The sequence below is a fragment of the Cervus canadensis genome, chromosome 8 (genome assembly GCF_019320065.1).
Source record: "Cervus canadensis isolate Bull #8, Minnesota chromosome 8, ASM1932006v1, whole genome shotgun sequence".
NCBI lineage: Eukaryota > Metazoa > Chordata > Mammalia > Artiodactyla > Cervidae > Cervus > Cervus canadensis.
Genome location: NC_057393.1, coordinates 80726469 through 80743151, shown reverse-complemented (window position 1 = coordinate 80743151; position 16683 = coordinate 80726469). Strand labels below are relative to the sequence as shown.

At 37.1% G+C, this 16683-nt stretch overlaps 1 protein-coding gene across 1 annotated transcript in view; it reads left to right on the top strand.

The window, feature by feature from the left end:
- The window catches only part of ZNF33B (zinc finger protein 33B), a 49581-nt gene that overhangs the window by 19977 nt on the left and 12921 nt on the right, over positions 1–16683 (top strand). Inside the window, exons 3-4 of the mRNA XM_043476989.1 lie at positions 1589–1733; positions 2392–2487. Coding sequence (XP_043332924.1) covers positions 1589–1733; positions 2392–2487 — 241 coding nt within the window. The remainder of the gene's footprint in view (positions 1–1588; positions 1734–2391; positions 2488–16683) is intronic.

Sequence of the window (16683 nt, the reverse complement as noted above, 5' to 3'; positions counted from 1 at the left end):
AGCATGGAGAGAATTTATATTTTTTTAATACTGAGCCTGTCTATCCAGGAATTTCTTACATCCTTCTATTTATTTGGATCTTCTTATTTTCCTTCATTATATTTTTTGTAAAGACTTTATAATTTTCACACCTGATGTTTGTTATACCTTTAAAAATTTTAATATTCTGATATTTGTTATATTGAACTTGTATCTAATTTCTAAACCTTTTGTGCTTTCCTGGTGGCTTAGATGGTAAAGAATCTGCCTGCAATTCAGGAGACACAGGAGACCTGGGTTCAGCACCTGGGTTGGGAAGATCCCCTGGAGAAGGGAAAGGCTACCCACTCCAGTATTCCGGCCTGGAGAATTCCATGGACTGTATAGTCCATGGGGTTGCAAAGAGCTGGACACAACTGAGAGACTTGCACTTCACTATTTGCATCCAAGTTTCAAGTTTATGTAAGTGGGTTGTTTTGTCCTTTTGCTTTCCATTCCCTTTTTAAAAACAGAGAATTCGTCTGAAATAAAAACTTAGTCATGTATTTTCAATATACTGTTGAATGTCTCCTTTGGCAGCTCTTTCTCTGCAACAGTGATGCCTGAAGTAGAGGCATGCACTCTGGTGTTGTGTTAGTTGCTCAGTTGTGTCTGATTCTTCATGATCCTATGGACTGTAGCCTACCAGTCTTCTCTGTCCACAGGATTCTTCAGGCAAGAATGCTGGAGTAGGCTGACATGCCCTTTTCTTCTTCTTCTTCTTTTTTTTTCCACTCTGAATGAAATCGAAAACAATTTGGTTGAATATCTTCTCCTGTGTCATCTGCTGCACTTCCTAATTATTGTCTCTGAATGGAAGAATTAGAACCTAAGATATGTATTGTAGTGAAATAGCATACTAGATTTTACCTACATTCTTAAGTCTAAATAAGAATAAAGTTTGTAATACATTTCTTGTTAGTTTGTTTCTGTGGTTTGTAGACAAACTTCTGTAGTGTTCAAAAGTATTCTTTAAGGTGGAAAGTGATCACATACTTTGGAGTCTGCTGGTCTAAAGTCACTCTATAGTGCATTTCTTGAGTACTTCTGTGGCCCTTTTTCTTATCTCAACTCCTATGCTGTTTGCCTTGTTACTCATTTCCTGAGGATGTTAGAGGACCCTAGTCTTTTCTTGTGCAGTGGCCCTATATTCATGAAGAACACAGTGTTACTGTTTATTCAGTAGCTGTTCTTCCTCAGTGAAGCTCAAAACAGAAATAGTTTTGCTTCTTATTTACATTAATCTATTGAGTGTGTACTTCAGCCACAGTACTTGTAACATATTACTGCATGTTTTCTTACCAGATTATATACTTATTGAATACAGGATGGTTTTTACTAATCTTAATATTTCCAAGAACTAGAATAGTTCCAGATCCATTGTGGAAACTTGAGAATTAATAATTAATGCAAATTGGTTTACCGAATATTTCTACTGTGGTTTGTTCTCCCAGAGTATAAAGCAAAAGGAACATTCTGCAAACCAGTTTGGTAACCTGTAAACAATAATCATGGTAGGGATTTGCTTCCATACATCTTTGCCATGTCATCTTAATTCTGAATATTTCAGATTGAACCGAAATTCCAAGGATCAGTATCCTTTAAGGATGTGACTGTGGGCTTCACCCAGGAGGAGTGGCAGCACCTGGATTCAACTCAAAGGTCCTTGTATAGAGATGTGATGCTGGAGAACTACAGGAACCTTGTCTCAGTGGGTAAGGTTGGTTTATGATGTAATTCTAAATGGTATTTAAAAATTCTTTTAAACTCCAATCCTCAAGTAGTGTTAGATTGAATTATTAGATCCTCTTGGTGGGATTAATGCATTTACAAAAACAGGAGAAGAAAAGGGATCTTTTGGTGTTCTCCACCTTGTGAGGACACAGCAAAAAGGTGTGTTCTGTAAACGAGGAAGTGAGGCCGCACCAGATTCTGACCATACTGGCACCTTGATCTCTGAGTTCCCAGCCTCCAGAGTGTGAGAAGTAAATTTCTGTTTTTAAAGCCACCTGGTCTATGGTATTCTGTTACAATAGCCCAAACAGACTAAAGCATAAAGTAATAATACATGCATATGAGTATTAAATCAGACCCTCTTTGTAGGGCTCATCTTGGCCACAAAGTTGTAACAAAAAAATTCTTTTAATTAAGAAGCTTATGGACATCATGAGAAGTTTAATGATGTTTAAGATTGGAATTCAAGATTCAATGTTTACAGGTCACTTTAGGGCACCAGGAAGATACTTGTATTTGCTTCTCCAGTGAAATGTTCAATGACACCTTCATTGAGCAGCTCTAGAAGCTTTCTCCTGTTTCAGAGGCCCTGAAATCTAGGCCACTCAGTCCACATTGTAAATTATTTCACTTTGACAGGGTATTGTATTACCAAACCAGAGGTGATCTTCAGACTGGAGCAAGGAGAAGAGCCATGGATATTGGAGGAAGAATTCCCAAGCCAAAACTTCTCAGGTGAGTTAATGTGTGTTGAACAAGTGAACATCAGGCAATTTATTATCTTCCTCTGATTAGAGGTTAACTTTGAAATTTTCTTTTTTTAAGAATATCACTTTAGAGGTCCTAATACTTAGAAGTGACTTAAAATACTAATTTTTTTTTCTTCTCTCTTTTTTTTTCTTTATTTATTTATTTATTTATTTTTTCAGTGGGTTTTGTCATACATTGATATGAATCAGCCATAGATTTACACGTATTCCCCATCCCGATCCCCCCTCCCACCTCCCTCTCCACCCGATTCCTCTCCACCCGGGTCTTCCCAGTGCACCAGGCCCGAGCACTTGTCTCATGCATCCCACCTGGGCTGCTGATCTGTTTCACCATAGATAGTATACATGCTGTTCTTTTGAAACATCCCACCCTCACCTTCTCCCACAGAGTTCAAAAGTCTGTTTTGTACTTCTGTGTCTCTTTTTCTGTTTTGCATATAGGGTTGTCGTTACCATCTTTCTAAATTCCATATATATGTGTTAGTATGCTGTAATGTTCTTTATCTTTCTGGCTTACTTCACTCTGTATAATGGGCTCCAGTTTCATCCATCTCATTAGAACTGGTTCAAATGAATTCTTTTTAACGGCTGAGTAATATTCCATGGTGTATATGTACCACAGCTTCCTTATCCATTCATCTGCTGATGGGCATCTAGGTTGCTTCCATGTCCTGGCTATTATAAACAGTGCTGCGATGAACATTGGGGTGCACGTGTCTCTTTCAGATCTGGTTTCCTCAGTGTGTATGCCCAGAAGTGGGATTGCTGGGTCATATGGCAGTTCTATTTCCAGTTTTTTAAGAAATCTCCACACTGTTTTCCATAGCGGCTGTACTAGTTTGCATTCCCACCAACAGTGTAAGAGGGTTCCCTTTTCTCCACACCCCTCTCCAGCATTTATTGCTTGTAGACTTTTGGATAGCAGCCATCCTGACTGGTGTGTAATGGTACCTCATTGTGGTTTTGATTTGCATTTCTCTGATAATGAGTGATGTTGAGCATCTTTTCATGTGTTTGTTAGCCATCTGTATGTCTTCTTTGGAGAAATGTCTGTTTAGTTCTTTGGCCCATTTTTTGATTGGGTCATTTATTAAAATACTAATTTTTGAATGAAGTCTCCAGATACCACTCTTACTAAAAATGTTCTTTTTTTGATTCACTTTTTGAATATTGATCATTCTTATATTTGCCGGTAATCCAATTTTTGCCCACCTCATTTTATTGTTGTTTTCCTTGGTTACTCTATAATTCTCAAAGCAGCTTCAGTTGCTCAGCTTACAGCCTCCATTGCTCTGTATTCATGCTGTTATTAGCTATTCTTTCATAATTCATTTTTTTGACTCAAATAATTTTTGAGTAGTTACTGTACTCTTAAGAGCTGAGAGTATAGTAATGGAAAAATAATGCATCTTAATGAGTTATAGAAATAGTATTTTTAATGCCCACAGGTACCTGAAAAGATAGCATCACTAATCATCAGGGAAATGCAAATCAAAAGCACAGTGAGATACCATGTCACACCAGTTGGAATGGCTGGCATCAAGAAGATAAGAGATAATAACGTGTTGGCAAGAATGTTGAGAAAAGCGAACCCTTGTACACCATTGGTTAAGATGAAAATTGGTTCAACCACTATGGAAAACAGTATGGAGGTCCCGCTAAAAAGTTAGAACTAGAACACATTTTCCCCCAGCATACTGAAAATGTCATCCCACCTCCTGGACTCTGTTGTTTCAGATGGGAAGTCAAGTGTTAATCTTACTGGAGTTTCTTGTATGTTAATAATTGTGTTTCTCTTGTTGATTTTAAAGTTTTGTCTTTGTTTCTTAAATATTTTTGCTATGATGCATCTCTCTGTTTATCCCACTTGGAGTTCATCTTGTTGAATTTGCAGATTAATGTTTTTCTTTACATTTGCCAAATTTTTGCCATCATTTCATTGAATACTTTTTTTGCTCCTTGGTCTTTTTCCTTTCCTTCTGGTACTTCCATTATGAATGTTAATGCAGTTAGTGGTGTCCTTCACTTATTTGAGGCTTTATTCTTTATATTTTCTTTCTCTGTTCCTTAGATTGCATTTTGTTGGTTGAGCTCTCTTCACTTTTCACTAATTCTTCTTCCTGTAAGCACCAATCTACTATTGATTCCTTCCAGTGAATTTCTGTTGCAGTTATTATAATTTTCAAACCTAGAATTTTTATTTGTCTCTTTAGTCTTACTCTCTATGTGATGATCTGCCTTCATACTAATATTTGCTTCCTTAAGCTTGGTAGTTTTTGAACATATTTCTAATAGCTGCTGTAAGGCCTGCTAAGTCCCGTATCTGGATCCTCTCACAAACAGTTTCTATTGTTTGCTATTTCCCCAGCATAGGTGGAATTTTCCTGTTTCTTTGTATGTCTTATAATTTAAAAACAAATAGATACTTTAGATAATATTTTGTACCTACCAGTAATGAAATTGAATCAGTATTTTTTTTTAAATCATAAAAAGCAAAAGTCCAGGACCAGATGACTTCACAGGTGAATACTACAAAATGTTTAGAGAGGCGTTAACACTTACCCTTCTCAAAGTGTTGCAAAACATTATAGAGATACATTTATTTCATCTGGTGCAGAATGCTTTTGACAAAATTCTACATCCATTTACAGTAAAACTCTCAGCAGACTGTGTATGGAGGATCATACATGATAATGCAACAGCTAACATCATTATTCAGTGGTAAAAAGCTAAAAGCATTTCCTCTAAGATCAGGAACAAGACAGGGATGCTGACTCTCCCACCGCTTTTATTCAACATAGTATTGGAAGTCCTAGTCATAGCAGACAAAAAAAAGAAATATAAAGAATATAAATTTGAAAGGAAGAAGCAAAACTATCACTGTTTGCAGATGACATAATACTACACATGGAAAATTCTAAAGGTGCTGCCAAAAGCTGTTAGAGCTTATCAATGAATTTGGTAAAGTTGCAGGATACAAAATTAATATACAGAAATCTGTTTCATTTCTATACACTAACAACAGGCTATCAAAAAGAGAAATTATGGAAGCAATCTCAGTGGCTGCTGATCACCGCTGCCACCACCCCCTCCCACCCTGTTCTCTTTGTGGTCAGGTCAGGACCAACTGGCACCGTGCGTGCCCGGCAGAGACTGAGGGAGAGAGAAAGAGGAGGGGAGGAGGAGAAAGAGGATTCACGGAGTAGGAGCTGGGGAGCCCTCCTGTGCCACAGGTGTTTATAGCTATAAATATTCATCTGAGTACTGCCTTGACTGTATCCTAAAATTTCCAGATACTTGGTGAAGACAGGAAAGATTATCAAAGAGACCATTGGACTATTGTACTGTATTTGCTGTTTATCCTGAAGCTCAGGTGAGGCAGAGCTCAGCTGATGTCTATTTCCTGATTGTTTACTTCCTGCTGGCCAAGCAAGACTTTTATTTGGAGAATTCTGGTGGACAGAGCCTGACATCATCTGTGAGCCATAACAGGAGCATGCATTTTCAAATGTCAGTTAGATTTGTGGATCAATTAGGTTTTCCTGAAAGAGATCAAGCCCTGAGCCTTTGGAGTGGGAGCTGACTCCCAAGACCCTAGACTACCAGAGAACTAACCCTAGGGAGTATCAAATAGTAAGAACTCACAGAAAGGAAACCACTTGAATATAAGACCCAGCATCACCCAACCACATATGCCTCATCTAAACAACAAACAAAAGAAAAATACAAACCCAACCATCGGCAGACAGGATTACCACCTCACTCAGCCTTGCCCATCAGAGGAAAAACAAACAAAAACTTAGCACAAATCTCACCCTAGTTTACACAAACCACTGGACCAACCTTGTGACCTGTGAAGTCGTGAAGTCGCTCAGTTGTGTCTGACTCTTTGCAACCCTATGGACTGTAGCCTACCAGGCTCCTCAGGCCATGGAATTTTCCAGGCAAGAGCACTGGAGTGGGTTGCCATTTCCTTCTCCAGGGGATCTTCCCAACCCAGGCATCGAACCCGGGTCTCCCACACTACAGGCAGATGCTTTACCATCTGAGCCACCAGGGAAGCCCCAACCTTAGCAGGGCAGAAACCAAAAGGAAGAAAGAATTCAACCTTGAAGCCTGGGAAAAGAAGACCTCAAACACAATAAGTTAAAAAAAAAATAATGAAAAGGCAGAGAAATACTACACAAATGAAGGAACAAACTAGAAACATGGAAGTCCAAATAAATGAAGAAGAAAGAGGCAAACTACCTGAAAAAGAGTTCAGAATAATCATACTAAAGATGATCAAAACCTTGAAAACAAAATGGAGAAATTACAAGAATCAGTTAACAAAGACCTAGAAGAATTAAAGAATAAACATGCAGAGACAAACAACACAATTACTGAAATTAAAAGTACCCTAGAAGGAATCAGTAGCAGAACATCTGAAGCAGAAGAATGAATCAGTCAGCTGGAAGATAAAATGATGGAAATATTTTCTGAAGAGCAAAATAAGTAAAAAAAAGAATGAAAAGAGCTGAGGACAGTCTCAGAGACCTCTGGGACCATATCAAACACACCAACATTTGAATTATAGGGGTCCCAGAAGAAGAGAAAAAGAAAGGGTATAAGAAATTTTTTGAAGAGATTATAGTTGAAAATTTCCCTAGCATGGAAAAGGAAATAGTCAATCAAGCCCAAGAGGCACAAAGAATCCCATACAGGATAAACCCAAGGAGAAACATGCCAAGACACATACTAATCAAACTAACAAAGACTAAACACAAAGAAAGAATATTAAAAGCAGCAAGGGAAAAGCAAGAAGTAACATACAAGGGAAATCCCATACACTTCACAGCTGATCTTTCAGCAGAAACTCTTCAGGCCAGAAGGGAATGGCAGGATATATTTAAAGTACTGAAAGGGAAAAATCTACAACCAAGATTACTATACCCAGCAAAGACCTGATTCACAATTGATGCAGAAATAAAAAGTTTTTCAGACAAGCAAAAGAGAATTCAGTACCACCAAACCAGCTTTACAACAAATGTTAAACAGACTTATATAGTCAAGAAATACAACAGCAGAAAAAAGATCTACAAAATCAACCCCAAACAATTAGAAAATGGCAATAGGAACATATATATCAATAATTACCTTAAATGTAAATGGAAAAAAATAAATGTAAATGGATTAAATGCTCCAACCAAAAGACATGCTCTGGCTGGATGTATAAAAAAATAAGACCCATATATATGCTGTCTACAGGAAACCCACTTTAGACCTCGAGACACATACACACTGAAGGTGAGAGGATGGAAAAAATATATTCCATGGAAATGGGAAGCAAAAGAAAGGTGGAGTAGCAATCCTCATATCAGATAAAATAGACCTTAAAATAAAGAAGATTACAAGAGATAAGGAAGAACACTACATAATGATCAAGGGATCAATTCAAGAGGAAGACATAACAATTGTAAATATCTATGCACCCAACATAGGAGCACCTCAATACATTAAAAAAACACTAACAGACACAAAAGGAGAAATTGACAGTAACACAATAATAGTAGGAGACTTTAACACCCCACTCAAACCAAAATATAAAATTAATAAACACAAGTCTTAAATGATTCATTAGATGAGATGGATCTCATTGATATCTTCAGGACATTCCATCCAAATGCAGAAGAATGCACCTTCTTCTTAAGTGCACATGGAACATTCTCCAGGATAGACCACATCTCAAACCTCAGTAAATTTAAGAAAAGTGAAATTGTATCAAGCATCTTCTCTGACCACAACGCTATGAGACTAGATACCAATTATAAGAAAAAAACTGTAAGAAACACAAACACGTGGAGATTGAACAACACATTTCTAAAATAAGTGTACTGAAGAAATCAAAAGGGAAATCAAAAGATTTCTAGAAACAAATGACAATGAAAGCACAACAACTCAAAGCCTATGGGATGCAGCAAAAGCAGTTCTAAGAGGGAAGTTTATAGCAATACAATCCTACCTCAGGAAACAAGAAAAACATCAAATAGACAACCTAACATTAACCTAAAGCAACTGGAAAAAAGAAGAAGAATAAAACCCCAAAGTTAGTAGAAGGAAAGAAATAATAAAGATTCAAGCAGAAAGAAATGAAAAAAGCAATAGTAAAGATTAATATAACTAAAAACTGGTTCTTTGAGAAGATAAACAAAACTGACAAACCCTTAGTCAGACTCATTAAGAAAAAAACGAGAGAAGAATCAAATCAACAAAATTTGAAATGAAAAAGGAGAGGTTACAACAGACAATGCATAAATACAAAGGATTATAAGAGATTATTATGAACAATTACATGGCAATAAAATGAATAACCTGGAAGAAATGGACAGATTCTTAAGAAAGTTCAATCTTCCAAGACTGAACCAGGAAGACATAGAAATTATGAACAACCCAATTACAAGCACTGAAATTGAAGCTGTCATAAAAAATCTCCCAAAAAACAAAAAGAGCCAGGACCAGATGGCTTCACAGGAGAATTCTATCAAACATTTAGAGAAGAGCTAATGGCTATTCTTCTAAAACTCTCAAACAATTGCAGAGGAAAGAACACTTCCAAATTCATTCTACGAGGCCCCCATCATCCTGATTCCAAAACAAGACAAACACAACACAAAAAAGAATACTACAGGCCAATATCACTGATGAACATAGATGTAAAAATCCTCAGCAAAATTTTAGTAAACAGAGTTCAGCAACACATCAAAAATCTCATACACCATGATCAAGTTGGGTTTATTCCAGGGATGCAAGGATTCTTCAATGTACGGAAATCAATCAATGTGATACATCATATGAACAAACCGAAAGATAAAAACCACATGATCATCTCAATAAATGCACAAAAAGCCTTTGACAAAATTTAGCACCTATTTATGATTAAAACTCTTTAAAAAATGGGCATAGAAGGAACCTACCTCAACATAGTAAAGGCCATATATGTGATAGTGAAAGTGAAACTGAAAGTTGTTCAGTCGTGTCTGACTCTTTGCGACCCCATAGTCCATGGAATTCTCCAGGCCAGAATACTGGAGTGGGTAGCCTTTCCCTTCTCCAGGGGATCTAGATCCCAACCCAGGGATCGAACTCAGGTCTGCCACATTGCAGGTGGATTCTTTACCAGCTGAGCCATAAGAGAAGCCCATGTATATGGTAAGCCTACAGCAAACATTATTCTCAATGGTGAAAAACTGAAAGCATTCCCCCTCAGATCAGGAACAAGACAAGGGTGTCCACTTTCACAACTATTATGCAACATAGTTCTGGAAATCCTAGCTAAAGCAATCAGAGAAGAGAAAGAAATAAAAGGAATCCAGATCAGAAAAGAAGAAGTAAAGCTCTCAGTTTGCAGATGACATGATACTATACATAGAAAACTCTAAAGATAGTATCAGAAAATTACTAGAGCTAATCAGTGAACTTAGCAAAGTTGCAGGATACAAAATCAATACACAGACATCATTTGCATTTCTACATACTAACAGTGAAAAATCAGAAAGAGCAATTAAGGAATCAGTTCCATTCACCATTGCAACAGAAAGAATTAAACATCTAGGAATAAACTTACCTAAGGAGATGAAAGAAATGTACACAGAAAATTATAAGACACTAATGAAAGAAATCAAAGATGACATAAATAGATGGAGAGATATTCCATGTTCCTGGGCAGGAAGAATCAATATTGTGAAAATGACTATACTACCAAATGCAATCTACAGATTTAATGCAAACCCTATCAAATTACCAATGGCATTTTTCACAGAACTAGAACAAAACCTTTCACAATTCATATGGAAACACAAAAGACCTCGAATAGCCAAAGCAGTCTTGAGAAAGAAGAATGGAGCTGGAGGAATCAAGCTTCCTGACTTCAGACTATGCTGCAAACCTACACTCATCAAGACAGTATGGTACTGACACAAAAACAGAAATATAGACCAATGGAACAAGATAGAAAGCTCAGAAATAAACCCATGTACCCATCGGTACCTTATTTTTGACAAAGGAGGCAAGAATATACAATGGGGCAAAGACTGCTTCTTCAATAAATGGTGCTGGGAAAACTGGATAGTGGCATGTTAAAAGAATGAAATTAGAACACTTTCTAATACATGCACAAAGATAAGCTCAAGATGGATTAAAGACCTAAATGTAAGACCAGAAACTATAAGACTCTTAGAGGAAAACATAGGCCGAACACTCGATGACATAAATCAAAGCAAGATCCTCTATGACCTACCTCCTAGCGTAATGGAAATAAAAACAAAAGTAAATAAGTGGGACCTGATTATACTTAAAAGCTTTTGCACAGCAAAGGAAACTATAAGCAAGATGAAAAGACAGCCCTCAAGAATGGGAGAAAATAATAGCAAATGAAGCAACTGACAAAGAATTAATTTGCAAAATATACAAGCAGCTCATACAACTAACTCAATACCAGAAAAACAAATAACCCAGTCGAAAAGTGGGAAAAAGACCTAAACAGACATTTCTCCAAAGAAGAGATATAGATGGCTAACAAACACATGAAAAAATGCTCATCAAAACTACAGTCACCTCACACCAGTCAGAATGGCCCTCATCAAAAAGTCTTCAAAGAATGTTGGAGAGGGTGTGGAAAAAAAGGAACTCTCTTGCACTGTTGGTGGGAATGTAAATTGATACAGCCACTATGGAAGACAGTATGGAGATTCCTTAAAAAACTAGGAATAAAACCACTATATGACCCAACAATCACAATCCTAGGCATATACCCTGAGGAAACCAAAATTGAAAGAGACACATGTATCCCATTGTTCATTGCAGCATTATTTACAATAGCTAGAACATGGAGGCAACCTAGATGTCCATCGACAGATGAATGGATAAAGAAATTGTGGTATATATACACAATGGAATATTACTCAGCCATAAAAAGGAGCATATTTGAGTCAGTTCTAATGAGGTGGATGAACCTAGAACCTATTATACAGAGTTAAGTGAGTCAGAAAGAGAAAGATATTGTAACACATATATACAGAATCTAGAAAAATGGTAGTGAAGAATTTATTTACAGGGCAACAGTGGAGAAACAGACATAGAAAATAGACTTATGGACATGGGGAGAGGGGAGGAGTGGGTGAGATGTATGGACAGAGTAACATGGAAACCTACATTAAAAAAAAAATAAAAGAAAAGCTTGTATGATGATCTCAAAAGATAAAAGAAAAACATTTGACAAAATTCAGCTTTCATTCCAGATTAAGGCTCTCAATGAAAATAAGACAAAAGGCCTCTTATTGAAAACCAGCTAATGTGCTTAATATTTTAAAACTGAATAATTTCCTAAACAATATCAGGAACAAGACAGGTAGTCCACTCATACTCAGTAAAATAATGTAATCTGGCTAGTATAATCAGGGAAGAAAAAGAAAAGGAGGCAGTAGTGGAAAAAGAAGTAGAACTATCTATTCACAAAAAGATAATTATATAGAATGATAAAAAAAATGGCTAGAATTTTTAAGTGCATGTAGGTTGCAAGATAAAAGTCAGCATACAAAAATCAGTTTTATTTGCAATAGCATGAAAAATATTTTTTTGCTGACCTATCTAGCAAAGATGTGAAAGACCTCACTGAACATTATAGACCATTGCAGAGAGCAATTTAATACCTAAATAACTGGAGAGAGATAGTCTCATGTATTGACATATATACTTTTATACATGGTCATTATCCAAGTGCTCAATATGATGAACATTTTTCTCAGTTAAAAGGTTTGTAGATTCAGAACAACTCCAATCTAAGTCCCAACAGGCTTTCTTAGAGTAATTGACTAGCTGATTCCTAACTTCATATAGAAGTTCAGAGGAGTCAGAGGAGCTAGAGTAACAGCTTCAAAAAATAGAAGCTAAGTTGTAGCGTAACAACTGCCTGATTTCAAGAGTTACTATAAAGTTATGGTAAACAAGACTCTGGTGTTAGCCTCAAGGACACATAGAGGAGTTGATCAAACTACAGAGCCCAGAAATAAATCTGTTCATATATATTATTGTGTCAGAACTTGTCAAACTATATAGTTTGAATGTATTCAGTTGATTCTTCATGTCTACCTCACTAAAACTCTTGGGACTGATGTGAAAGTTTCTAAATGGTTGCCCTCTGTGTATTTATCTTATCACCTACTTGTTACATACCTCATATTGACAGGCATTGATATGCAACTCTCCACTTTTGAGTAGCATTGTTTTAGAGACACTTCCAAGTAGACACCAGCTGTATAGAGGAATGTCTGTATTGTTCATAATAATAGAAAAACTAGATAGTCAACCAGACTAGCCATCAAATAGGGGAATCAGTATGTAAGTTACAGTATATTTTCACAGTGGTCTTTTTGATATATGTCTATGTGCAACAGTGTGGGTGAATTTAGGAAACAGTGAGAAAACAAGTCAAAGAAACATATGGATAAATTTCAGAAAGTATGGAAATTTTTTAAAGAAAAATTTTTGATTAAACCAGTTTCATTAAACACTCTGCCTTTGGAGAATTTTACAGTTAAAGGAAGGGATTTATATAAGTGGAAAGCACGTGATATTTTCAGAGATGCTGCTCTTCATGAATGGCCTGTATAACATATAATATGTTATCAGGTATAATTTCCTTGAGTGTGACCACATTTTTATTCTTCGAAGATAGAATGCTGACATATTTGGAGTAATGGGTCATGATATTTGAATTTAGAATAGTTAATGGTTAAGAAGGCTTTATACAGAGAAAAATAAAGCATGGTTGCAAAACTTCAACCATCTGTGAATCTAGATTAAAATTTTAGAGGTGCTCATTCTACTGCTTAGGCAAACTTGCTATTTTTTGCTGCTTATGTGGAAATTTTTCTGTTTATTTTCTGTCTCTACCAGGATATATTTTAATAAGTTGTATTTTCCCAAGAAATTATTTATTCTTCTCTTCCAAATGTATTTGTAGCAAGTTGTGCAAAAAATAGCCTTTTAAGATAATACACCTTGTTTCAATGATTACTTCTCCCTTATCATTTCATATTTTGTGTAGTTGTGATTTCTCCCACTTGTTTGTTGATTAGATTAGTCGGTGATTTGCCTTTTTTGTGAATTTTTTCAAAGAAGCAGCCTTTTGACTTAATTTGTTCAATTTTTGTCTTTCTGTTTTTTTAACTTCTGATCATCTTAAAACTGCAAAAATTAAAGAAGACCTGTTTCACATATTCAAATAGACCACTAGAAACCTGGGAAAACGTACCTAGAATAGTCCTAAGACATACCTTAATAAAATTTTGTTGTTGTTCAGTCACTCAATCATGTTCCACAATTTGCAACCCCATGGACTGCAGCACCCCAGGCTTCCTTGTCCTTCACCCTCTCCTGAAGCTTACTCAAACTCATGTCCATTGAGTCAGTGATGCTGTCTAACCATCTCATCCTTTGTTGTTCCCTTCTCCTGTCTTCCATCTTTTCCAGCATCACGGTTTTTTCCAGTGAGTCGGCTCTTCACATCAGGTGGTCAAAGTATTGGAGCTTCAGCTTTAGCATCAGACCTTCCAATGAATATTCAGAGTTGATTTCCTTTAGAATTGACAGGTTTAATCTCCTTGCAGTCTAAGGGACTCTCAAGAGTCTGCTCCAAAATCACAGTTCAGAAGCATCAATTCTTTGATGTTCAGCCTTCTTTATGATCCCAACTGTCACATCTGTACATGATTACTGGAAAAACCAGAGCTTTGACTATACAGACCTTTGCTGACAAAGTAATGTCTCTGCTTTTTAACACACTGTCTAGGTTTGTAGTAGCTTTTCTTCTAAGGATCAAGCATCTTTTAATTCCATGGCTGCAGTCACCATATTCAGTAATTTTGGAGCCCAAGAAAAGAAAGTCTGTCACTGTTTCCATTGTTTCCCCATCTATTTGCCTTGAAGTTATGGGACCAAATGCTATGATCTTGGTTTTCTGAATGTTGAGTTTTAAGCCAGCTTTTTCACTCTCCTCTTTTACCTTCATCAAGAAGCTCTTTAGGTTTTGTTCACTTTCTGCCATTAGGGTGGTATATCTGAGCATATCTGAGCTTATTGATACTTCTCCCAGCAGTCTTGTTTCCAGCTTGTGCTTCATCCAACCTGGCAGTTTGCATGATGTACTCTGCCTATAAGTTAAATAAGCAGGATGACAAAATACAGTCTTGATGTATTCCTTTCCCAATTTGGAACCAGTCCATTGTTCCATGTCTGTTTCTAACTGTTGCTTCCAGACCTGCATACAGATTTCTCAAGAAGCAGGTGAGATGGTCTGGTATTCCCATCTCCTTAAGAACTTTTTACAGTTGGTTGTGATCCACACAGTCGAAGGCTTTAGCATAGTCAGTGAAGCAGGAGGAGATGTTTTTCTGGAATTCTCTTGCTTTCTCTGTGAGCCAGCAGATGTTGGCAATTTGTTCTCTGCTTCCTCTGTCTCTTCTAAATCCAGCTTCAATATCTGGAAGTTCTCAGTTCATGTACTGTTGAAACCTAGCTTGGAGAATTTTGAGCATTACTTTGCTCCATGTGAAATGAGTACAATTGTGCAGTAGTTTGGAAATTCTTTGGCACTGCCTTTCTTTGAGTTTGGAATGGAAACTGACCTTTTCCAGTCTTGTGGCCATTCCTGAGTTTTCCAAATTTGCTGGCATATTGAGTGCAGCACTTTCACAGCATCATGTTTTAGGATTTGAAATAGCTCATCTGGATTTCCATCACATCCACTATCTTTGTTCATGGTGATGCTTCCTAAGGCCCACTTGACGTTGCACTCTGGGATATCAGGCTCTAGGTCAGTGATCACACCATCATGGTAATCTTTTTTTATATATAGCTCTTTGTATTCTTGCCATCTCTTCTTAATATCTTCTACTTCTGTTAGGTCCATACTGTTTCCGTCCTTTATTCTACCCATCTTTACATGAAATGGTCCCTTGGTATCTCTAATTTTCTTGAAGAGATCTCTAGTCTTTTCCATGTTGTTGCTTTTATTGTTGTTTACCTCTGTTTCTTTGCATTGATCACTGAGGAAGGTTTTCTTATCTCTCTTTGCTATTCTTTGGAACTCTGCATGCAGATGGGTATATCTTTCCTTTTCTCCTTTGCCTTTTACTTCTCTTCTTTTCTCAGCTATTTGTAAGGCCTCCTCAGACAACCAATTTTCCTTTTTGTACTTCTTTTTCTTGGGGATGGTCTTGATCACTGCCTCCTGTACAGTGTTACTGTTGGGGTCCTTTAATGGACTGGAACCTGGTGGTATGGAGTCGACGATAAGAAACTAAAAGAGAGAAAGAGGCTGATATCCCCTGGTTTACGCAGAGGACCAGTTAAGCCCTTGACACAGGACTTGCATCACTCACGAAGTCACCAGGCGCCCTCTCGAGGGAGCGAAGGCACAAAGTGCCTTCTCGAGAGGGTCTTAGAAGCCCGGGCAGGAAAGTGAGCATGACGGGTCTCCACGCTCCAGAGAGTCAGCCAGAAAAAGAGAGAGAGAGAGAGACAAAAAAAAGACCCGGGGACCTAAGCTCTGATGAAGCAAAGGTGCTTAACGATTTTTCTATGAGTATATATAGGCTGTGATACAAGAAACTTCTTTCGGGAATGATAGAGATCAGAAAGCCAAACATACAGTAACCGTTACCAAGGGAACAAGGGGTAATCCTAGTCACAAGTTCAGGAGACAATCCATATCTCATGAAGGGGGAGCAAGACTAAGCAATTTTGTCAAAAAGAGAATGTTTACTAAAAGAGACCCAAGCCTGCCTCACACAATGACTTCAGTCTCTGGGAGCAGCGTACTGTTCCGCTTGAAGAGGGACAAAGGACTCATGAGAGACAGCACGTAGGCATCCTCCCGTCAAACACTCCCTGACAGTTACAAAGCTCTGTCCATAGTTATTCAGGCACTCTGTCTCTCAGATCTAATCCCTTGAATTTATTTGTCACTTCCACTGTATAATCATAAGGGATTTGATTTAGGTCATACCTGATTGGCCTAGTAGTTTTCCCTATTTTCTTCAATTTAAGTCTGAATTTTGCAATAAGGAGTTAATAAAACTAGTAGACCTTAAAAATGAAGTTTTTAAACTTTTATTTTTATTAT